Source organism: Ptychodera flava, chromosome 20 (assembly GCF_041260155.1).
Source record: "Ptychodera flava strain L36383 chromosome 20, AS_Pfla_20210202, whole genome shotgun sequence".
Taxonomy (NCBI): domain Eukaryota; kingdom Metazoa; phylum Hemichordata; class Enteropneusta; family Ptychoderidae; genus Ptychodera; species Ptychodera flava.
The window spans coordinates 8,134,279-8,160,572 of record NC_091947.1 but is presented as its reverse complement, the minus strand read 5'-3'; the positions used below and the strand labels follow the sequence as shown (position 1 = coordinate 8,160,572).

The window sequence follows — 26,294 nt, the reverse complement described above, 5'->3', positions numbered from 1 at the left end:
TGCCCTCCTCTTTTACCATAACAGATTCGAAAACATGATACTCTGGTGTCAAACATTTCGGTCACTTGTTGACTTTCTTCAGGAGTGATTGACACATGTTGTTGACTATGTTATGAATTATTTATGAAGTATGCTAATGAGGTGTGTAATTATGTTAACACCGTGACGTCACCTGATTTGAATCAACAAGAGGCATTGAGTGCACCTCTCGTTTATCAGATTATATTCTGTACATTTACAATGGACCAGCACGGGATACAGGTACTGTCAACCCCAAAATATTTCTATTTTTCAGATTTATTGACCAAATCATCTCGCTGACAAAGGGAGAAAATTCTTCTCAAACTCGCGGGCATTTTTGTTGTTATTTTTAACCGTGTATAACTTATGATTTACTCAATAAGAGTGTGACCTTTCCAGTCTCGCTGGCGTGTTTTATTTGCTACATTTTCTTACATACGCGGATCGGCTCTTTAAAATAATATAACATGGTTTTCTTACAGTGGGTCGGAGCGCCGTGTGGTCAGCATGGTCCTTATATTTTCTACAAAGGTTTCAAATATTACGCAGAAGGAAAATGGAAAATTTTGTCCCTCGGCGAATTTTTCTTCGTAAGATGTTCAGACGAAGACCCTATTTGTATATGCGAGATCCAGCTACTCTGGGAAGACAAGTCGAATAATGGACAACTTTTATCGAGTTCAAGATTATATTTCCTTCCCGAAGACACACCGGAAGGGAGAACAGAGTGCTATGGCGAGGTAGGGATAATATTCCTCAATAAATTCAGAGATTTGGGTTTGTCTGGTGTTAAAATTCGAGCGGAATTTGACGTTTCCTGTATCAGCGTATTTAAAAAACTTGGATTATGTTTGTTTACACCTCGCTGAATCACTAAAGGCGCTGCACAAATTAAAATACACTCAATGCACTTTGCGTTCTTGTTCCATTTTCTCGTCGGCCAAAGTCAAATTTTGTAAATTTCTGTAAAGCTTAACAAGCTGATCTAATTTTGATGAACTGTGAAGTCCTGAATTTATATTTTGTATTTCGACATTATTGAAGCACGGCGTAAGCGGGAGTGGGCTGTCATTGAAACGAAAACGTATACAATATTCATAGGGCTTTCAATGGCTGTGTGAGCGATGACCCGTTTTGGCGAGACAACTGTTATTCCACATTTCGGACAGCTATTTTTCACCAAATATTCAAATTTAATATCGGCGCCGTATTACCACATTACCGAGTGGCGGGAAGACTTTGCTGCCCAGGCAGAATTGACAAATTTCAAAACAAACAAATGCGAGAATTCCTTCACAGAAGTTGACACCCCACGAGTGGCACAGATACCAATTTAATCGGTAGCCGCGCTCTCAACATAATTAACAGAATCTGTTATGTCATTGGCGTTTTCAACCGAAGCTGGGCAACGCTTCCAGTTTATATTGACGGGGGCACTCCGATGGTTATATTTGTGCGGATATTTATTCTCTTACGGACAGGGTGTCGCAACAAAAGACTGAAACTGAAGATTGTACGCTCTCCATTGTATCGACTCTTTATAGCCCCGCTATTAGATTTTCCAAGGCTGGTGGGACATTGATTTCCTGTTGTTCAGCGACGGCCTTATATTTTCCCTTGTCGCCAATCGCCTGTGAGTTGATCACAAATTATACGAGAAAATGCTGTATTTAATATAGATTTAATAATTTTGCATAAATACATTGGGAAAGATTATTTTGTTCCAATTAGGAGCGATGGTTGGCAAAGACTCATATGTCTTTTCATTGGTAGCACAGTCCACACAAAAGGCCAGAATAAAGGATTAACAACTCCTAGGATCCACTTGAATGAAACAAATCTATAACACATTGAACTTTTGTGAATGTAACTCCAAAAAGAAAAAAAAACAAGTGACACGAAACGCAGGAATATCTTAAAAAACTCAATTTCCATTTCCAGGCATACTGAATTAATTAGAAGGAAACCTAATATTGGAGTTTCGAACAGGGAACTTGTTGCAGACGAAGTTATGTTCAAATTTGGCAGGTTCTACTTAATATATTAGAGCTTGGCTCGTAAAAATTGGAACAGACCCCATGTTTTATTTGCCTACTGTGTATGACTTATTTATGAAGTTGATATGACACACAGTTTTGCAGGTTGACGTTGCTGCAATTTACACGGTGCAGAATTGAAATTTTTCAATATATATTTGAAAAACTGGATCGCCTTCTTTTCCCCGTACATACCATGTCATAATTCGAAGGTGTAAATAAATGGGTTTTTAAGGCTGACTTTTTATCAGAACATCTCTCTCTGGTAATGTATGCATGCCGTGTTCAGTCATGCCAGCTTAGAGCACTTCTGGTGACTTACCAACATTGACACAGATAAATAGTAGTGCAGAATCCCTCGTAAAAGAGGGTTAAAATTTTAAAAAGCTGATTTTCGAAGATTTTCTAAAAAATTAACAGGTTCGACAACTGCTTATGTGTAATTACAATGTTCATGTGTTGGAATTTATGGATGGTTTGTGTGCACACATATATATATATCAACTTGATAAATTTACATACATGATTACAGGACCATTTAAAGTCCTCTGATATTAAAAAACTTGTGTGATTAATTGACCAGAGCCATTGCTGCCAACTGCACTCCTTGTAAATTAGGCTTCCATTATTTATATCAGACTACATGACCATTACAACTAAAATAGTTGCAGAATGCTACTTTAAACATCCTGTGTTACATGAATTTCAAATTGAATTAATCATTTCCATTGCCTTATGAATTATGTCTCATCGAAACAATCTGTAAAAAGTTAAATAATAATATTATGTATTATTCGCTCCAATTCTGAAGTGACCTTTCCTTGGCAGGGGTCGTGTAATATATTAGCTGTGTACACAGAATTGTCAGATCGCAAAATACCCCCATGTTTGCACCAATGCTATTGACCTAAAAAAAGGCATAAGCAACACTACAAATTTCTGACCATTTGCAAGGTAATCATTTTGAGAATTAGAAATAATGCCAAAAGATTTTTAGTTTGAAATGCATGTGATAAAATTTCCCCAGCCTGAATATATGGTGAGTGATAAAAGATGCTGTAAGAGTTAAGATAAGGTTGTATTCAAATAGTTAAAAATTAAAAGCTAATGATAGAAATGCCGGTGTCACCATGCAAAGATATAAGATAACCTTCCCTCATATTGTCGTCATATTTCATAATTTCCTGTCGGTGTTCAGCAAACCAGTATTTGTGTGCAAAGAAAACCAAGTGCATTAACCATCCCTGGACAATTTCCAACACATGTTTATTTCAAATGTGTTTGTAATTTCCAGGGGAAGGCAGTTTTGAATTGTTTCGCATAATTTGTGGCCAGTATTTGGAACGCCGTTCACTGCAGTCTATTAACAACAGACTTCTGACATGTTCTCTAGTGTGTGATAAACATTGTATAAATAATCTATGCTGATATGAATTGTCATTCTTCAATGAAAATGACCCAGCTATCTGAAGTTCATGCGCCCTACGAGCTGTTTGCATTTCAAGTGAATTTTGTTGTTGTGGAAACTTGGAAAGGAATTGTATTCATTGTCCCAATTAAGATTGAATTACAAAGGAATTTTAAAACGTATCTGTCAGATTAACACACCTGATATAAGACAGAAAATCGGAATGACCTTTGTGATGTTTGCATTCACGTATTGATATTCAATCTCCAGAGCCAATAAATCTGATGATGATAAGAGAAAAAAAAATAACTCCCCACTAATAAGGATAACTTCACACATTGGTTGTGTGAGCAAGTTATTATTGTAAATGTTGGAACATTGTAAATTGTCATTTGTATGGTAATTCTGGCCCTTCAGTTGTTTTGTAACTGTTTGCATTTTAAATAGGTGTTCTACCCAGTGCTTTGACCCAGTCAGAGTTAGCGTCCAGAGAGAGCTAGCTACAATCTATTTAAAAAAGAAAGACTTTCATCTCCCAGTAGGACTGACAGCTTTAATATCCTTTGGCAACCTGCATTGTGGAAGTTACATTGAGAAACTTGTGGAAGTGTTTCGAACCACACTTAAAATGAGACTTTTACATTTTCGTTAGCTTGTTGGACATCAAATTTCAGATTTTGTCAAATTGCTCTTCAGGAAGTGTGAAATAAAAAAAAGGATTGTGTATTTCATATTCATTCATCATTGCAAGAAAATTAGGATTTTGTTTGACTTTAGCAGGCATTTTGTCGAATCACTATTAATGAGAGGGGTACGCTAACCAAGTAATGGGCTCCTTCTTGACTGTGGGTGGATGTGCATTGTGAAATGAACAGATATTCCATTTAATTGCTAAATAGCACTTTTATACTCGTTAATTTTTCCTTCCTCGGTATTGATCTTCAACATTAAGTTATCAGCTTCAGAAGGCAACACCAGAGAAGTAGTTGTTTCTTGATAAATAATTTAAATGTCCCCAATTGATTTCTTTTTAAGAGTCACACAAATTTTACAATCCCTGTCCAGTTGTGAAGGAAATCTATTCATATGCAAATCAATGGCATTATGGATGTTTGTTCAATTGGGGGGTGCTTGAAATGAAATCTTTCAGCCACCACATATACTATAACTTAAACACTTCTCAATTTAGCTTTTATGTTTTGTTGGGTTTTTTGTACTGGATATGTGTAAAATAAATTGGTTTTTAACAGTTGAATTTACAGTGTATATGGATTATTTGGCAAATTTACGCAATTTTCCAATTTATCGCTGTTCGTCACATCCTGTCAGTTCTACCCTATAGGCCAACTCTATCTAAATATTAGGAATGAAATTTATGGTAAACAGTTGCTCTGTAAGTTTGTCAAGAAATTCTAGCAGAAGAACTGTACAGGGGCAATATTTACTGAATATCAACTTAACAGGCTGTACCATTACAGTAGAGGGAAGGAGGTTGCTCCTTTGAGGGGACAATGTGAAAGTTTAGAGAAACATTCATTTTCGATAGAAATATTTAATCAATTCAGCTGTCAAGCATGCATTTAGAATATTCAGTAAATTTGTTCAACTTTTGTTCATATTATTCACAAAATTTGCCGTGGCACTAAAAATGAGAATTTTTGATCAAATGATATTGTGTCATCATGAATTTTGGATCCTGCCTACCCCTTCAATGTAATAGTATGTTCCATTGTTAACCATCCAATAATATGCTGCACATAATGACACTATGGAAGGAAACTTGATCGAGTCGATAAAAAGTGAAAAGTTTGCTGCCCTGCTTCAGCAAAAACATTATGGAGAATATGTTACCGTTCAGTTGAATTTTACAACAGTGTAGATATGTTTTTGTTGCAGAGTGCAAATGTATTTCTTTTTCACCATTTTTACCAACATGTTTTCTAGATTGTAAAATGTAAAGGATTGTATGGCCTATTATTGGTTTTATTTGCCCAGTGTCAGTGCACCTTTTGAAAGGTATAGTTATGTCACCTAAGTCCTTTGTGTTTGTTGACAAGAAGGCCCCGCAAATGCATCCGCTGATTGGTGGATTTTCTGAAGTAAGTACTGAACACAAGGGAACAGTTGAATACTGGCCACGCATCACTGGAGACCGTGAAAAGTTAAATGCAAGCAAAGGGATGTATGGCGAAATGCGCAAATCCCAGAGTCCTCTCTCAGTCCCCTTCAAGATCTGTTGATGTCAAATGAAAATATCTGGGTGTTGCTGGGGTTTTTATTTTAGGTCAACAGTTGAATACATTGCCTAGGAACCAAAGATTGTCAAATAAAGATAAAAGATCCCATTAAAATCTCTGTAAAAGTTTTATTACTGGCTTTGCAAAGAAATGAAAAGAAATTCTTCTTCAAACAAAATCACTTTTAAAATTTCCTGTTTTTTCAGAGTAATATTAACTGTGATAGTTAAAAAGAAATTACAAAGAATGATCTATAATATGAGTTTGACATCCAAGTCAAATTTTTTTTGACATAAATGTTATGAAATTTTCATTTTTGATTTGCGGAAGATTAAGGTTAAATGTTGGAGGAATTTTTTAGCATAGTTGGTGTTTATTCTACTGTATTGATCTATGCATGTGGTTTTAACTAATTGTTTATTGAAGACAAATGGGTCCAAACCATTGGTATGAGGGTAGAGCAAAGATTCTAGTCAAAAGCCTGTTTAATTAAAGTATTGTATAAATGGGTATGTAAATTACCGGGCATTGTTGTTTTGAGATCTTATTCCTGTTCTTGGTTTGTCTGTAATTAACAGCTCTCTTGGCCGGTATCTAGTAATCAATCAACATTGTTTGTTCACTTCTTTGGAAATGGAAGCTTCTTTCAAGCTGCAATGAATCTTCTCTCAAAAGTGACATTAAGGGAGGGTGCGTTCTATTGACCCTTCAAAGCACTATAGACCTTCAACAATATGTCTTTGAATGTCATTCAGTACACTTGCTGTGGTCCACTGAAAACATCTCCAATCAAGCGGACAAAATCTGTAACATGTCAAATGTGTATAAACACCACCCAAATTTTAAGAATGGTGTGAAAACCCATAAAGGAACTCCACAGATTTTCTGTGATAAAATTTATAAAAGCTGAAGCTGTGAAAAATACAGATTTCAAATTTAGAGAAAGTGATTACATCATGGCGATCTTGAATACTTGGCTTTTGTTTTAAGATTAGAAGCAAAATTATTTAAATGCAAATTATTTTCTCAATCATGCTCATCACATCAGTTGAAGGACTGAAATTAATGAGGAATTTACAGAGGTATTAAATAGACATACAAGTTTAATCAAAATCAGCATTTAGCCTCACAAAAGGACTTCAAAAATGGTGGATATAAATTTGGCGGGAAAGTCTTGTGTCAAGGACTTGAAGTAGCAGAAACCTAAGAAATGATGTCTGGACTGTTTGACAGCTGAGGAACCATAAATCAGGCAAGACCAACAGTAGAGGTTGTTTTCACATAACCTTCTCCCATCTATACAAATATTTCTGAACAGTTTTCATTTGGTGGAATTTGATGTTACTGTTTCTCATCCACTTTGCATTCCATCACTTTCCTCTCTGATACGGCAGAAATTCCACAAAAATAAATATTCGCTTTCAGAAGAGAGTAATTGCATTTTACATTCTGGTCCTAAGTAATATTTCTCTTCATGATTTAAATATGATTTTTTTTAGTGAAATATCTGGTTGGTACATTTGATTTTAATAGATAAATTCAGTTACATGTGTATATGGTGGTCTTCAGTCAAGAAATTTTATACACAGTTAAATTGAATCTATGAATTGCCTACGTCGTTTTAATCAGAAGATTGCAAATTTTAATGCAACTGTAGTCCTGACATTGTGACATTCATCGGAAAGTTCATGGTTAATATGCAAGGTGACGTACAAACAATTCAACCTCTCAATAATGGTCATCTTGTGATCTCTCCTCATGAATATTCATTAGTTCATGGAATGGCATTTTATGCAAGGTTATGTTTGCCCACCGGAAGATGTTGAATTGAGTTGAATTTTATCGTCAAATTATGACTAGTTTACAAGTAGTGTAAATGTTTGTTACACTGTACCCTAGCGCTGACCTATGATCAGCTATATTTGTCAAAATGGTAACAAAACAGAATCATCGTTAGTTGATAAAATCATGTTTTAGAAGTCACTGCTTGCTCTCAAATTTCACATGTGTTGTCACCTTTAACCAATAATAAAATGTTTTTTATATTGTACAAATAATTTCTGATCATTATTTTCAGTATTTTAACTGAAGTCAAACCAATTCCACTGTAGCACTTCTAAAATTGTAAAACCAAAATCAAGTTAAACAAAGCCCTCATGCATTTTATGTGCAAAGACAAGCTGTGCTCTCACACAGTTAACTATGCCACATTAAATTATGATTCTTCCTAGATGAAATTACAATGTTATCAGAGAAATTTTTCAAAACATCATAGTTCCTTGCAGTTTTAAATTTCTGTGCTGTTGTATAGGCCTAGAATTACATTCACAATGTTTTCACCAAGCACATTTTGTTTCAATCAAGACAGTGTAACCTGAGCATATCCTCAATTTTGAAAAATGTTTGAGTTGTTTATATATTTAGATGGCAAAGAGCTGAATACTGTTAGAGTATTTTGCCTGAAATGTGAGCCTGTTAATATTTAAGTTAGTCTCAAGGGTCAAGTGTCACCTTTCCGATTACATGCCGTATTAATCAATAACAGCAAAACTGTTATTTGCACAAAAATTCATCCTGAACTTTGATATATTTTCATTGGACTATCCATACCAAGGGCACAGTAAGTCGATACAACAAACGCAATCTTAAACGATGCCATAATATTTCATCTTGTACACCACATTATAAAACCTGAGCTATTTTTAAATCATTTAAAAATAACCTAGTACTTGTTCACTTCAATACAAAATATTACAGTCAAGCCTTGACATTGGCTACCTTCACTTCAAAAAATATTTTCTTGTGAAATTATTTGGACTAAATTCCTGTAGCCTGGCGGCATGAACAGGATTTGCAACTGAATTATTATCTCAGGGTTGTATAGTGACCCCTGAAGTTGCGACCTTTGACCCCTCACATCCTCAGCAGAAGGATTGTCGAGCAACCGGAAGATGGGCAGAGTTCGAGTTAGAGTGCATCAATTACTTGTTGGAAATGACCTTGCGATTGTCAAGATAGGCAATAAAGGAAGGGTTGGCCCTGGGAAATCAGAATAAACCATGATTAACTGTGAAAAGAATTGAAAAGAAAGTGGTAGAAGTCACTGAAGTGGAATATTCAATGGTTAATTGGACCATAACAAGCACACAAAACAAAAAAATATCATCTATTTGATGTATAGACTAAAGTTCTCCCCTCCTTGCAAAAAAAATACACTGAATTCATTGGGCAGGAACAGCAACCATAACAATTATTCAAATTTAACTATTCACTATTTATTTACAGTTGGATTATTTCATTACCATATTTTCCTAACAGTGTATAGAATATCTTTTTAAAAAATTAATTACAGTGGAGGCCAAATAATTAAAGTACGTGATTGGCCTTGATGAAAAATTGGAACACTGAATTAATATGTACAGACTGTGGAATATATGAAATCCAGCTGCTTGTATATTTGACAGTGTGTTGATTGAAGACTTTCAAATAAATCACCCAAGAAAGACTCAACAAAATATCCAGCTGACCTTCCCATGAAGTATTTGTGTTATCATCAACATGCTTAATTTAAAAACATACTGAAATTAAACTTTGAAGAGAAAAGGGAAACATCCCCGATACCACAAAGGGCTTCCATTATGTGTGGGAGACCAATTTCTGTCACAGTGTCAAACCTTCAATATGATAGCTATTTTTAATTTCCTGTAAATGACTAATGTAAAGAGTTGTCTCATATTACAGAGATTTAGGTCTCTGATGTGAATTACATGCAGTGAAAGTCATGTTATATAACATTTTTTTTTCTTTTTTTTTTTTCTTTTTTTTTTTTTAATGATGACTATTTGAAGATATTAGTCATACACAATGAAGTATACATACATACTGTCAGTATATGTCAATATATATGTGATGAATAGGCTGTCACTAGAACCATTGAAGTGTTTGTTTCAAAACGTTTTGTAGGCTTTTACTGAATGGGGTTTTCCAGTTCTTCATTATATTTTTATTTTTAGATTTATCTCTCAGAACTTAGTTTTACTTGATGCAAGCTATAAATCTCATTTGAATGGAAGTGTACATCTGCAAGAGCGGGTGTTTCTCTTAAATGTTAAAAAATCACTGGGGTTGAAATGAATTATTTATTTATTGAACAAAATGGCTGGTACTTTAAAATCTGCAGACTGTATATCGCCATGGTAGGTAAAGGTCAGAGGTCATGGAACAAGCCGAGATTTATGCGAAGACTTTAAATGATTAAGCTGATAAGCTATATGCAGACTTTACACTCTAAATGCAATACTGCTGTCTTGGCTGTCTTTTATGTAATTTGTGGCACTGTTGTGTATTGTTCGACAGATTAATAATTTTAAAGCTTGATGTTATCGCTCACATTGCTAGGCCATTTTTATCAATGACCGTGTTTGACCATGCCACTGAAGGATTGGACAAATAAACAAATTTTTTTTGTCTGCACTTCTTACCTTTCAGTTTAACAGCGGGTCCGTAAAGTATTTACCGCCTCGATACAGCTGTTTCTAATGTAATTCCCTTTTGATAGCAATCTGTTGATTAGATTGAACATGTTGAAAGGAATTAAAGAGTTAGCACACAAGACACTTGAAAAAGAACAGCAATATTTTTCAAATTTTCTTCTCTCCCAAACTAAATTATTTTCCTGCACAAAATGGAATACATGATAATAGATATGTGATACTGGTAATCCTGGCAGCTGATCACTCAGTGATTTCGTGGATTCATATAATTCTAGAAATTCAGTACAAGTTTTTTGATGCTTTGATTTTTACACAATAAAAATCTCTTAGTCATAAATGTCTGACGCCATCTGGAGTGGCCTTTATTTGATTTTGATGACACTTAAAATCAGAGTCACACGGAGAGACAGGAAACAGAAGCACCTAGTAGTTTCCTTAACAATACTCAATCCACCCACTCTTATTTCCAGAAAACCCATCAAACAAAAGAATTTCTCAAAATGTTTTGTTAAGTATTTCCACCTCTGAAAGAACATCTGTGATGTTCTTCTTGAAAAGTTTGTTCCAGCAAGGTGGTTTACCCTGAAGGTTCAAATGTGGTTTTTTTTTGTGTCGAACACTACGCCCAAAAAGTGGCAATTTTCTTTGGGGCAGTCTAGCTAGCTCGCTCACTCACTCACGCTCAATCAGTACTACAAAACAAGTCCAGAAGAATAGCTCATAGAATTATACCCTTCAGATAAAAGCCATAGACCCATAAACTTGCCCTGTTGACATTATATACGTATGTCTTTAGCAGAATTTTACCCACAAACATCTTGTATGCATGCTCTGTAGGTAATATAAGAATATTTGGCGATTTGTTCCAGAACGACCCGCGTGATTCATCAGAGACCAAATTTGTCAATTCTGACTTGTTTTGAAATCCCCCCTCTGTGCTACTGTTTGAGACACAGCTCACATGCTGACAGATATGAAATTTCTGAGACTTGTGAGCTGTTTCCTGTGTAGACAGAATTTTGAAATTGAGAAAGGATATCAACACCAGTGGATTGAAACTGATGATGTCTCAGCCCAACATTTTAAAGGAATCAACTTCCGCTAAAAATCCTCATTTCAAGACAGTTTTTTTCTAAGTGAAATCTGATAACATTTTGTTAGTGTCTATTGTTTCTTGATGTCTTCTGCCTTCAGGGCTCATTTCTTCAAGAATTTATTTTAGATTTACGGTAAGAGAATTTGTGATCCAATTTTCACAAGATTGAATGACAAATCACAACGTTGGTCAAAGACATGACATGCCATCAACAGGAAGTGAATCATCATTTTTCATCGCGATTTTTTCTCAGAAATTTTCAAATGCATTGTATTTGAAAACATTTCACATAAGATGCAAATTCATCACTTGAGAAGCTAACTCATCCGAACAAGAAAACACATTGATAAAAAATCACAAGCGATGCCTCTAAATAAAACTTTGACAAGGCGACTTGGCAGTTTGCCAAACATTGATGCAGATCGGAACTCCCACTGGTAATAGGGGTGACATGTTGATTAAATTCTGAGTATCAAGTGTGTAATTCAGTTTACTAAGATCATACATCAAATTTGTCTCCATTCACTGGGAAGATATTAGTATGACTTAGAAAAAATAACAACAGAGAGTCTATTATTTTGCATGTTTCATTTTGTTTTACGTCGTGAAATTTCATATCCTTGGCAACGTGCCTTCAGAGTTGGAGTGGGTCAAGTGCCTCACAGTAAACTGTTGTGCGCTTTTCAAAGGAAGTCCTCCACCATTCAAACTCCGACCTGAAATAGAATAAAAAAATTACAGTTTTCAAAGCCCGCCCTATTGACAGGATATCATCCACCAATGGGGTCCATCGTAAACAATTTGTAGAAAAATCTGCATCTGAAGAACAGGAAAGAAATCAACAACAGTAGACCAAAATAATAACCGGTAACTTGTTAAAAAAAAATCATCATATATTGAAAAAGGGACGCAAGTAAAATCACTTGAAAAGATTGATTAGGTTTAAACATGGATGTCTATTTTTTACATCCATGGTTTAAATAATGGATATTTCTGTACTAACTTCCCTGGTGTTCTGCCCAACAGCATAGCATTTCCAAAAGTAGACAGGACATGATATTGTTTTATTTCTAAGAGACCTGAGTAGAATTTTCAGTGATTTGCTTTGCACATGCGACAGGTTCCGCTTTATCTGAACTTAAAAGTCAAGAAACTTCAATTTATTGACACAAAAATACTGCAATGAAAGAAGAAACTTTCAACTCCTTGGGTCAATCTCTTTGTTCAAAGGATTAATGTCAACACCAAATCATGTACTTTTATGGGTCAGTTTCGTTGGACTTTAATTGAGAAATAAAGACGACATGGCCTTCTTTAGTTACGTAAATATTCATGGATTTATTTTAAAGATTGAATGTATCTCTGATTATTAATTTTCTTTCATTAGGACGAAGTACTGGCAGTCTCGGAAAAGGTCATAGTGAGGATTGATGATCTCGTCGAGTGGATAACATCTGGAAAAGAGTGGAATAAAGGCACATTAGCAATATGTGAAAAAGACTTAAAGGGAGATCATCCTAGCAGGAATACGGGATTGTTGGAGGCTTTCGCTTCAAACAATGAGAGACTTAATATCAAAGATATCAAGAAAGAAAGAAAACTTATCGGTAGGTATTTCAATTTTCATTTTTGATATCAGTTGAATAGAAAATATCAAACAACTTGTCAGGGTAAATCAATGCAGTTACAAACTCTTCGGAAGTTTATAGTATTAGGCATGCTGAAAGTATAATATTTGTTATTTTGCGTTAATCATTAATTTGCAAATAAATTTATTTTTCTATGATACAAATCAATGTGTTGCATGATTAAAATTAATTAGCAAATGAGAAGTGAAATCTCACAATTCAAGTATAAGGTTAACAACATATAGCTTTTCCTTTTCAGATTGAAAGAAATGTATATCCTTTTTATTTTTGTAAATTTTAGTTGAACAAAAAATAATATAGATCAAGCATATTTCAGACCAGCAAAACTTTGATGAACTTCCACCCCAACAGACAAGCAGATGTTAATCTTGCTACACAATTTAAGCCCAAACCCTTAAGGGAAATGGTATGGTGCACTGCATTTTTGCTCTAAATACTGAGTATTAAACTACTGCTGCACTGAAAACTCAGACATTTCAGGCTGCTGGTAATTTTATAAAATATTCTCTAAATCTTCAGAAATTAACACAATAAAGAATATTACCTATGCTGTATGGTTCTTTATCTTCAGTAACTTTAGAAAAGTTTATTCTTCGAGTGTGCCATTTTTATGATTCATTCAATTCAGGCTGTTGCATTCATCCACCTCAAAAGCTTGCCCACTCGATATTGAGAGGCTGTCTCACTTAATAACAAAAGAAGTTAGAATTGAGGTTGCATTGCCTCATCTTGTTTGCAGTCTAGTAGACCTGATTTTCATGATTGACTTGAATGATATCGATATTTCAACACCAATGTTAGTGAATAGTGGTGGTATATGACACCAGATCCCTCAGTTTACTTTCTCTAACCCTTTGTCAAGGTCATAGGGCAGAATTCAAGGATACTAGTTTCAAGGTCCGCCTCACCTCAAAAGATGTCAATAAGATGTCCCACTCAGCCACGACTCCGCTATATTTTCATTTTATTTTGACATTGTCATAACAGGGTAGCCTTGACACAGTGTTTGTGAAATATTTTCCTATTTCCATGGTGACATCCAATCAGAAGTTACCAAGTCAACCTCCATTGTGAAGGCAGGAGTCGATTGCAACTGGTGGCAGCTAATTAACATAGCGAGGACCGCATATAAATTTCAGTGTTCTGTTACATTTTCTTAAGAGTTGTGTTTCTCTGAAATTGACAGGTACAGTAATCAAAGAAAGTGTTCCAGTCAGTAGCAGTCACATATCAGGCAGGATAAAACAAAAAATCTCCAAAACCGGATTCAATTTCACCGTCTCAGCAACTGAGTCTTTCCATGACACTGTACATCATGGTTTGAATTCCTTGTGTGATAAAACAAGACAATAACTGATTTATTTCAAATCTTGAGAGTGTTTACGTTTCTTGTTGTGTGTGAATATACCCGGATATTTCACAGTGGTGACTTGCCGGTGCCCTAATTATGTCGAGAGCAGTTCGCTTGCTATGTCAATTTGATTTTTGGGATCATATTTCTTTAATGGGGGACAGGCTTGGCTCCTGTTGACAGAGTCTAAATGATCAATTCAACAGTTTCTCTCTGTTGTATCTGTTTTCCAGTCTGTTTGTATGTCTGTGTTTTATTCACAAGTATAAATGTTGGTGTAATATTTTATGAGAATGTAAACATACATGCATTACATTATACTTGTATATGCACTGGTTTGGTTAATACAGCGTATGCATGCATTAATATCTGATCACGTACACTTTAGTATAACATGTTTCCTTGTAGTTATGTGTGCCCTTTGTTTGTTTCTATTTCTACGTGTCTGTGTAAATGAAAACTCTTTGTTGTATTTGTATATATGTGCATGTGTATAAATATACATACATGTGCTTTTGTGTACATACATTACTGGCATAGCTCTAAAGCTATTTGGAAAAAGCATACATAGTCTTAATGTCCCTCTAAACTTACATAATTGATCTGTGAAACATGTGGCCACTTGAACCAGTATTTCATAGAAGCGTGTTGCCGATAAAAATTAACTATGAAGTGTCGCAAATAGAATAATTCTAAATATCAGCAGAATGTCCTAGGAGAGCAACAAAATATCGCAATAAATTTTATCTTTTAGTGTGAAGAAATGTTTTGGCTTGAAATTTCCCAGCTAAACTAGATGCTATTTAATGCAAATTTATTTATTATTCATTATTCAGTGATAATGAAGCTGTAATTCAGACTCATTCTTTTTCTCTGTCTGACATTAAAGAAAGTTGTTGTCTGGTATAATCACAGCGAAACACAGTTTAAACTCTATTTTCACATAAAAATATCTTTGTCTTCACAATGTCCCATCTGCTGATGTTGTGTACAAATCAATTTGTGTATTATGTATTTTTTCTTTTTTTTAAGGTAATATGCACCTCGAAAGTAAAAGACTTAAACTTTTGCTCAAACTTTCCTCGGTGAAACTTTCAACCATTCTCTTACCAAAGCAAGAATAAAAATCAGGGGTCACCGTGCAAACTTTGGTACTAGAGAGACAAATAACTTGTGATTTCTCGATATTTGAAATCCAAAATGGCCGCCATCCCTGTGTTAACTCTATGAGAAAAAATAAAATTTTCGATTTTCGAAAAACTAAGACGGTGAAAACTTTTCTTTCGCCAAGAGCTTCAAAATGAGCCCCCACAAGTGGTAGGTCAGAAGAAAATTGATAAAATTTGAAGGCCTGAATTTCTGTCCCCGAGGTGCGTTCTACCTTAAGTAAGAAAATATTGATGACATAATAGTGAAATTGAAAGTTAGATTTCCATATAAGTATTTGTTCAGTGTATTGAAAATGTAAAAGCTATTTGTGAAATTTGAAAGATCTATTTTATTTGAATTAGTTTTCATGAAGCAGCAAAGTTGTTTCATTTTCAAACCAGACAGGTTTTTCCAAGGTACTTAGGTATAACAATATGTTAAAAATTTGTACCTGAAGTGGCTTCTTTTAACATTGGTATTTTTTCCAATTTTTTGAAAGTTTGTAGAATGTGAAAGGAAATTGTCAATACGAGTCTTTAGAAGATGTTTTGAAACTTTATTAATTGTGGGGGGAATTTTGTGTGTCACGGATTATCAAAAAACATGAGACATTTCCAAATTACTTTGCATGGTAACCATCAATGTCACCCAAAACCTCTCTGAATGAACAGCTCATTTCCTTCTCACTGTTTGTTATATAACATCAAAATCTTCAATGGCATGTGAAAGTCACTTTCGAAAAAATAATTGTAAAGCAGATAGCATTTTTTGTTCATATTGGTATTCAACAACTTGAAGTGAAGGAACCAGCAGTTGCTCAGCACTTTATGATTCACTTGAAAAAATAGCTTTTATGCTTGAGTTGTACATAAAACATTTAACATGCGCGGTCAGTGGGTCTTGCAGTACGGCATGTAGAGTGCACTATCTCACGTTGCTGAGACTAGATATTTAAACCCATTGATGTGCAAATAAGCTTAGCCTTGGGCCCTTTGTGTTGAAAGAATACTTTGCACACATCATTATAAGTGGTATCACTGTACAAGGGTTGTGACATTGCATTGTGAATGTCAAAATGTCTACTGCGGCTTGGTCAATTGCATTTCACAAACCACGTCAATCAAGTGTGAAATTTGAAAATATTGGCAAGATCTATCAAAGGAAACATAGAGAATCTTACAGTAAAAACAGAAAGGAAGATACAAATGTTTTGTATTTCTGTCTGTTTTCTATTGATTGATACATATAATCAAGCAGCAGGTCTTTTAAAGTGATATAAATTTTTGACAGCCATTTACATTCCATTTGTGAACGTTTTTGATGTAATCAATGTCTGATACCTTTCTAACTGTGTCCACTTCTCTCTTCCCCTTGACCCAAAAAAGGTTGTGATGCTGACAACGATAACTCAACAAAAGTGATTATTCTGAGCTACCCAAAATACTGCCGTTACAAGGCCATATTGAAGAGAATTCAGCACATGAGAGATTACTGGCTTGGAGATACGCTGGTCATGGCACTTGGAGGATTCACAGTGAAGCATCCAAATACCAGGATATTGTATTGTAAAGACATCTTTGACCATCCTACACTGCCAGATAATGAAAAATTATGTGAACATATGGGTGAGTTGAAAACTTAACACTTCACAGAAACAACTTGGTGGATGCTACAACAAACAAGAGCCTCATGGCTAAAAAGTACAACTTCTTTAATTCTCACTTTTCATGAAAAAAGAAATGAATGAAAAAGAAGACAAAACAGTTAGCAAAATAACCAGTAATTGGCTTTTGCCTGTCTAACTCTGTTTAACTTCATTGCAGCTCCAAATCTCAAAGGAAGGCCTCGAAAGAAGAAACTAAAAATCAAAACTGGGCGAAGTGCATCTACAGCCTCACCAGGTTCCCCAGACTCCAGCAATGACTCAGACCATACCTCACCTGCTCCAGTGGTCAAACCAGGGCCTAAGGTAATCATGGGTAAATTAGATACACTCAAGAACGGGGTAATGACCTGTGGAATTTCAAAACTAGGTGCAATAACAGATTTGTATAAAGCAGCGTTTGCAGAGATGAATTTGGCAATGGCTGATTTGTCATTTGATATTTGCAGTCTTCAATGACATTGGAATATCGTGTCAAAGTTTTTGTTATATGAAATTTGATACCATATCATAAAATAAGTGAATTCAAGAGTAGTAGATTGTTCTCTCATTGGAATGAAATTCTGCCTGATCATGTCTTCTATCCTAGTCAGTTTTACCCCTATTAACCTGCTCACCCCAATTTCCTATAAATGGATACCACAATCACCACTGATAACAATGGGTTTTGGCCAAACCATGATGGTGAAACTTAAATCCAGCTAATTTTTTTTTTTTCAAATTTGTCAAGTGTACAGCTTTAATAATGATTTAAAAACCCATAATGCAGTGGTGTAAACAGTAAAATTTCAAACCACATGTAATTTGTTACCACTATGTCACCGACAGTTGTTTTATGTGCCTTGTGACAAATGAAAATCTTTGTGCTTTGCAGGGCAAAAATGAACGTTGCTACAAGGATGGCTTGCTGATACCAAATATCAAAACTAAAGCTCAGAAAGAAGGCCAGGATACAGAAGAAGCAGAGTTCTTAGCATCTTTGTACAAGTACATGAGAGAAAGAAATACTCCCATTGAGAGAATTCCTCATCTGGGTTTTAAGCAAAGTAAGTCTTCCATCACTGTTTATTTTCTTCCTTCTAAACTACAACCATAACAAATTTTGTCTTTTTTATAATCTTAACCAAGGAAATGAAACATTGTGATCTTTTAGAATTTATCACTGTATTTGGAATAAAAAATGTTATGAAGATTAGGTGTGATTGTTTTGAAATGTATAACAGCAATTTTTCATTTCTACAAGAGATGGGTGTTTGTTTTCATTGCCATTGCTGTCAAGACTGCCTGTCATTGTACTTTAGATGGGTACTTCTAACTTACTGTTTACACACGGCCTCAGGCTACATGGCCTAGTTTTGCCTATAGAGGTCTCCCTTCAGATATGTTCAAAGCAGTTCTATACCACTCTTCCAGGAAGTACTAGAACTTGTCAGATTACTATACGACCATTTTGTTTGACTTATGGTGAATTAGACTTTGTATCTCTTTCAAAATTAATACCAGCATTTTGAGTGTAAACATTTATTGTGATGTGAATTTGATTTAGTGAGACCAATGAATAATGAGTTCTGCAAAGTTTTTAAACAAATGAAAGGATAGATGCCGACAGAAAGCATTTTAAAATATCCAACAGGTGCAGCTGTTCTATACTGTAAACCTTACGATGCAAAATGTGATCCAAATGTTTTTCTCCTGGTTTCACACTGCACAATGTATATTTTAGCGAAATTTTTTACTTCTTACAAAAATTTCATACATAATAGCATCATATGTGGACTCTAAGGTTGTTAACAGTGTTGATGGGTTTCTTTTTCTTCATTCTTTACAGTTGACCTGTATTACTTCTTTAAGTTGGCTACAAAGTGGGGTGGTTATGAGAAAGTTACAAACCGGAAACTATGGAAACACATCTATGATGGACTTGGAGGTAACCCTGGTAGTACAAGTGCTGCTACGTGTACCAGAAGACACTATGAAAGGTATTAAATATATTCATAATGAAATAATTCACGTTATACAAATCTGTTGTTTCAAATCGTGTTTACTTTCCATGTGAGATTAAGTTGTTTGTGATACATCATTGGCTACAGCATGTTAGTGTAATATCTTTGGTTACTATCATAGCATTTGCCTTTGAGTGCTGTAATTTTTCTCACCAAAATTTTAGTTCAAAATTTTACCAATTTTCATGAAGTTCTTCGTAATTTTTTTGACAGTGTTGCACTGAATGGATATCACTTTTTATTGGCTACAGTTTTTGAGCAATACTCTGGAAAAAATCTGAATAAAATTGTCTGAGTTACAATTTATGCAATTTATGAAGGTGACAAAAATTGACTGGTGCTCAAACGGTTAAAACATGGAATAGGACTTCTCAGATCATCCTTACTTACACTGATTAGCAATCTCTTGTTTGATAATGTCATTGATCATCATTTTGATTTTTCCAGTAAATCTCACAAAATTTCCAGCATCCAGCTACATCTCTTTCCTGCAATTCCTGTTCTCCTCCAACTTTTCCGTCCGTTTTCACTTTCCTGTTCCCGTTCCTACGGACCACCTGATGAACTTTGATACTCAGTTACTGTGCTTGCTATCCCAACAGGCTCATACTGCCTTACGAAAGACACTTGCGAGGTGAAGATGACAAACCGCCTCCTCCACCCATTAAACATCGCTCACCACACCTTTTGAAGAGACCCCATGATCACGTCTTCAAGCATAGATCTCATCAGAGTGTCTACGATGGACCTTACGCATACCATGAGGACAGTGATGAAAAGTTGCTCTCTGATGACACAAATGAGGACGAAACGGTTAGTATTTTAGCAAACTGATTTCTTTTTCCACTTTTATAACATATGAAGAAGAAAACCCATTGTCAGACTCCGATCAAACAGACTTGCAACTATCTGATTCATCCAAGTTCAAAAGTGGAATATAACTCCGGCTGTATAGTCAAATGTAAGAAAGATCACTGTTTAGTGAGCAGAGCCCTCTGGTGGCAAGCAATTGAAATTCCATGAATGAGAAGGTAGTTTGTGCAAAGATGTGTGCATCATTGTTTTTCTGCAAGCAAGGTATCACTAAAAAAAAAAACAGCCGTGGGAAAGATAGATGCTTTTGTATTATAATTCATTGATGATTTAAGTGTCGTGGGCTAAATCCGTACATTTTATCATCTGTTGAAAATGATAAAATGGTTGAATAATGTTTGAAAAAAGTTAATGTACGGGTAAGTTACAGACTATATATCATAATGCTTTATCATATTTTGTTCTTTGCAGCCTGACACAATTGAAGCAGAGGTGAAAATCCAAGACAAAGAAAACAAGTCATCATCTCTTCGAATGGTTATTTCCAAGGACGAAAATAACCCAAACCAAATGATGATCAGACCAAGGGTGACTTTCAAAAAGGGGTCAACATCAAATGAGGTCAAAGTTCAAGTTGAGCCACCAGAAATGGTGACTGTGAAGAAAGAAGGACAACAATTAAGCAGATCCGGAGTTGCTAAAGCTCAGAGTCCAACTGGTGTGTCATCGGTGCGAGTGCAGAAGACAATTACAGTGGATGCTATCCCAGCCATCAAAGCACAACCAAAAAGCGTTTCTAGTCATACTGTCACACCTGCTTCAGACTTTACTGTCAAAAAGGAAGTGCTGGAGCCATCTCAAATAAGCGACAGTATCAACTCCTTTAGTCTGACAAGCACTGCAACCACATCTTCAACTTTGACCCCAGCGCCAACAAGATCATCACAGAGCATAATGCCACCCCTTGTCAGAAAGAAATTTCTATCAGGCTCCAGAAGCAGATCACCTCTTCTTCAGCCTAGGAAACCTGTTTTACCAGTGCCCCAACCTTCAGCGACCACCAGCGCAAACACACTTAACCTTACTACTATGACTTCAGCTGTCAATATGTCAACTGCAGCCAGCAGTAGCAGCAACAACAGCAGTGGCGGCAACAACAACAACAACAGCAGCAGTCAGCTGTCTTCATCTGGTTTACGGCCATCAGTAATCCAGCACACTCAAAGATCCAAGAGCACACAGCTGAAGGAGACAGCAGAATCTACAACACAGAGTGTTGAAGAAGGTAACCATGGTCCACAGGCAATACAAGCCTCTGATCTCATACTCAGACATATTAGTCAAGATCAGATAGCAATCAACAGGGCATTCTATGAGAGGTTAAATCTCCCCCAACATTCTGATATCAAAGAGGTAACTCCAAGAAAGAGGACATACCCACACAAGATGACTCAGGCCATGAGTCCGTACTACCCCTATTTCTCGCAGTCTCGTACAAGTGAGGACAGAGCACAGACCAAACATGAGCTGGGACAATTACAGATGGAACCGTACTTTGAAAAAAGCAAACGCAGCCGCCTTGATTCAGAAGGGGAGGATGCCCAGTATTACACGAAAACATTCTGTAATTTTGCCAGTGAACGCCACGGAGATGCCGGCAAAGACAGAACACCAGGGGTTGCCCATGGTGGTGCTCTCCATAATTGGTACAACAGTGTCTCAGATCAGGACCAGCCTACTGATCTTAGCCTTCCCAAGAAACGGCGAAAGTCTATAGATGACGGCATTCAGAGAGAGGAGACCAGAGCTGTCAGTTCTGCTGGAGAGAGAGTCAGCATTGACGCAGCTGATGAGCCCAAGGACTTGCGTACAACAAAGTCCGTCACAGCTGTACTATTGACAAACAATCTGCCTCTCAGTGAAAACAGTATGAGTAAAAATACAGCCAGCGAAAAGAAACCAAGTGAAGCAAGAGGTTCCATCACACAAGGAGTAATCAACACAACTGTCGCAGCAACTGAGAGTACTGAGAGCTCCACAGGCCGTAGCTCTACCAGTTCCTGTCAAGCACAGGTTTCCATTCCGGAATATGATCCCAAACTTCCACCTGTGATTCCGCATGTTATGATTCCAGATTACAACCCCAGTATTCCAACCATAAACAAGGGTCACATTCCATCAATTCTGGACTATTCCCAGCTGTATCAGATGGGCTACCCAACCCATCTGCTTTCGCCACACTCTGCACTGCTGGCACATTCCCATCTGTACGGTGCCAGAGCACATATGCAGGCTACCCAACAAGCCTATGAGGAACTCATGCACCAACAGCTTGTGGCATCCCAACAGTTGGCTGCCAGACATGCCCAATTTGCCAGTCAACATCTTTCAAGGGAGAGCCACCCATCATATGTCTATCCCAGCTAATATGGGTATCCCTAGCTTCCGTCAAAATGGAGTTGTCTGATGAGTACTGTGGGATATCCAAAATGATATCACAGGGAAAGGTTTGTGCACATGGATTGAGATAAATTCCAGTTGAAACATTCCATGTTAAACAGAAGTAGAAATGAATGGGGCTTCACTGCATTCGCCCAGAGCAAGCTTTGTCTGGGAGAAAGAAGCAAGAATAAACATCTTGGTTACTAATCCCCGGAGTAGTCATCCAGATACATGAGTAATTCATTGAAAGAGAAGTAGAAGTGCAATTTCAGGAACTGACACTGAAGAGAAAACTGCCAATTGCCATGGTAACATGATCTCTGTCCAAGTCCACAGAGTAAATAACAGAAAACCTAAAGCAGGGTCAAAATTTTTTATAGAAACATCATTCTGCTGCCATAAAAGTTTTCTTTATATTCACAAGATTAATGATAAAATCAGTATTTTGTGACAAGACAAAAAATGATAAATTCTTCTAAGATTGTCGTCGTAATCTGTACTTCATTGCAGTTAAATTTGCATCACACTTTTTTATCATTATAATTTTACCACCAAAATACTGCCCTTAGATAGCTACAACTCTTAATTCCACAGTAGCCGTACGTTTTTCTAATGAACCTTCAGTTTTCCAATCGGATAAGCCATATCCAATTAAAAAGTCCAGTCTTGCAGACAGGTTATTAAGAATGCCTAATGGACTTTTACACATACTTACCACAGTCACTCATGATATTATGTAAATTTATGCAAATATTATGTGCAATTATAGAGTTGGATGAACGTATGTATGGTGTAGGAAATATTCTAATATTACCCTAGTGCCTTTAATACACTTTATTTATTGATACCCTTCTGCTTAATTCAGGAAGCTTAAGAAAACCAGATTTAGTGAGAATCACACAGGAATTTCAAAAGTCCAAGTCATGGGAAATTTTATCCAAATTGCAAGGGATACCCAGTTTTGTGAACAAAACGTTAAATTATTCGAAAACTGCTTTCTGAATTCTTATATGGTGTACCGGTCACAGTGAAAGCTGTACAGTAGGATTATAGTCCACTCTCTAGAGAAACATCCCGCAGCCAGAGAAAGGGGATAATGTTATTTCAGGATAAAGTTAAGTGTCCATTGTAAATTTGATATCAATGGTAACCCAATTCGTTTTTGTATGATCGTCTGTGAATCATTATTTTAAATCGCAGCAGGTCAAAATGAATGGGTTTATTTTCAAAAGTCTTTCCAGGGTGAAGCCTCCTTTCAGTGACCTTTGACACTCTGAAATAAACATGCACAAAACTTTATTGCGTAGGATCAGGAAACATAATCTTCCTTTGTAAGGGAGTCTTATATTTCATCAATGTCAGGCCAGGTGCGCTGATATTGTTATTGAAATTTTTATATTCACACTTTGCATAATCCAGTAAGGGGATCAATTTTATATAAAATTGGATTATTAAAAAAGTATATAACATTTCTGGTGAAATAGTGTTTATATTTATAGTATAGTTTCATGTAGATAGTAAAAAACTGGGTCACAAGTGGTTGTATTCAAATCTGTCTACAACTGCGTGGATTTCATAAATTTGTGGTAAAGACTTTGCTTTTTTTTGAAAATTGAAGATATTTTCATAAGATTTTGTACTTCAAAGTGATCATGTGAGAGAAATTTTTCAAAAGTTGATTATATTATGTACAATTTTGTAACAAACCATATTTCCATGTTTTTTTATCATAACTCACATACTGGTGGTTTAGAAATATTTTACTAACGGGACCATATCCTCTATGTTTGTACTCTTTGTATGAAATTTATCAGTATTTTCTAATCCTGTCTTTGTTTCTTTTGATAAGTATATTTTCATATGATATTCGTATATTCCCAGCTGATTGTTTTTCTCGACATGTCATCTACTTCTCTATGCAAATGACCTACTTGTCAATTATGCAAATCATTATATGCAAACTTTTGATTGGTCGCAGTTTGGAGCATTTTATGATCTATACCACATCAGCTGTCATGTACATTAAGCTTATATTTTCCTATTTGAAACACATCAGGATTCTCTCATGTTCTGTTTCAACATGCATTTTTGCACAGCTTTAGAAAGCAAAAACGCCATTATTCGTAACTCTCCCATTGCACAATGCTGCAATGTTGTTCAATTATGTTATATGTATTTTATTAAGTGTAAAACTGATCAGCTTCTCTTTATAAATTGCTAGCCTTCCAAGTTCATAGCATTATTCGATTACAGTTCTAGATCTATGGCGGTGTACATGCGTCTCCACCATTCAACCCTTTCACCACCATGGTTTGGTCCAAACCCATTGTTATCAATGGTAATTGTGGTCCTGTTTACAAGGCATGGGGGTGATCAGGGTAATTCTTTCTTTACAGTCTCTGATATATCATTCTATTGATCTCAAACTGTTTCATGATTGAGTTCTGCAATTTAGGGTGTTCTGTCAGAGTTATTGTCATTCAGGGTTAAAAAAAGTCAGACTTGTAGAGGCATTGCAGTGTGTTACTGATCGTCATCCCTTCAATTTGAGATTGGTTTAGTTTCCAATTAGTAAAAACTACCTCACACAATTCCAGTAAAACCATTAGGACCAGAGATACTGTGCTTTATTGTACCATTGTAGATCCCTCTAATTTGACAGGTTATGTTTGTTTAGAAGCTAAAAAAAAATTTGCATTATGCCCCCTTTTTAAGAAAACATCCAAAGACACTATTTTGCAAGGTGTTCAAGGCACAGATAATGCATGGAAGAAAACTTCACCTCCAGTGACCCTTTACATGGAAACACATGCGATCTTGAAGACGTTACTTGTAATAGATTTGTTACTCTGTCTCTCGCAATATGATATAAAGTGTTATTATGTATGTAGGCTGTGTCTCTGTTAAAGTCTTAATCGAATATCAAAGGTGGTGAATTACTCCAAAGTCATCACAACAGTGCCCTTGATGTAGTCCATGATACTTTTGTAGCTACCAAACCATCAATAAGGTGTGACAAGGGCTTTAACCACTGCAAGTGCCTCCATGAAATTTGTGATTGAACTTTGCAAACTTTACAATACAGGAGCTGTTTACAGATGAACCCCACAGACAAACCACGGTTGCATATACATCACAGAATTACTATGTTGTTGGTCTTTGGTGAAATAGATGATTTTATAAAATGTGCCTTGAATGAATCTATCAACGTAACATAGAAATTAAAAATTCCACATACCAATATGAGACTTAGCTTTTCATATTCAGGCAGCAAAGATTAAAGTCAAGTTCATTTCAGTGCCTTTGATGATTGTATACATTCAATGTGGTGTTTTGTAGATTCAGTCTTTAAAACGACAATGATTGCATACAATCACTCATTTTTTATCTCAAAAAAAGAGAAATCTATGAACATGCACCATCATCAAATTAACTAGTAGTGTACCAAAGAGCAAGCTTTTAACCACAGGCATGTGTCTGCTAACTTTACTGTTGTTGTCAAATTATTGATGTATTCAGTAACATTGGCCGCTGGTCACTCTGGGCATTGTTGTATACACATTTCGAAGTCGAACAGAAATTTTGTGGTCGCACTATCATGTGACAAGCAAACTTGGAACATGATTTAACTATTATTCTGTACCTTCATTGCACAAGCTTGACACTATCAGTAACCCAAAGCATCAGACCTATCAACAACCATCTGCATATTACTGTTCAACAGATCTGTACAAGCCAAACTTCAAACATAATGAAACACCAGAAACATGTTCTTCAAAGTCTTTACTCTGTTTTCATTTGTTCATTGTTTTTTTGATCGTTTCAATGCTTTTATGCTGTCTTCCTGACTAATATGTACTTCATCCATATTTTTGTAATTTTTTTGAATACATCTAATATTTATATATAAGAATAAAAGTTATAAAAAGTTAA

The 26,294-nt window shown here is 35.7% G+C and overlaps 1 protein-coding gene across 1 annotated transcript; it reads left to right on the top strand.

Annotated features, from left to right (window-relative positions):
• Nucleotides 1-146: 146 nt before the first annotated feature.
• LOC139119919 (AT-rich interactive domain-containing protein 5B-like) lies at nucleotides 147-26,294 on the top strand. Its single transcript, XM_070683878.1, has 9 exons — nucleotides 147-261; nucleotides 504-761; nucleotides 12,679-12,898; nucleotides 16,826-17,065; nucleotides 17,264-17,409; nucleotides 17,978-18,149; nucleotides 18,932-19,082; nucleotides 19,709-19,919; nucleotides 20,391-26,294. The coding sequence occupies exons 1-9, from the start codon at nucleotides 241-243 to the stop codon at nucleotides 22,344-22,346; spliced, it is 3,375 nt and encodes a 1,124-aa protein (XP_070539979.1). The 5' UTR covers nucleotides 147-240; the 3' UTR covers nucleotides 22,347-26,294.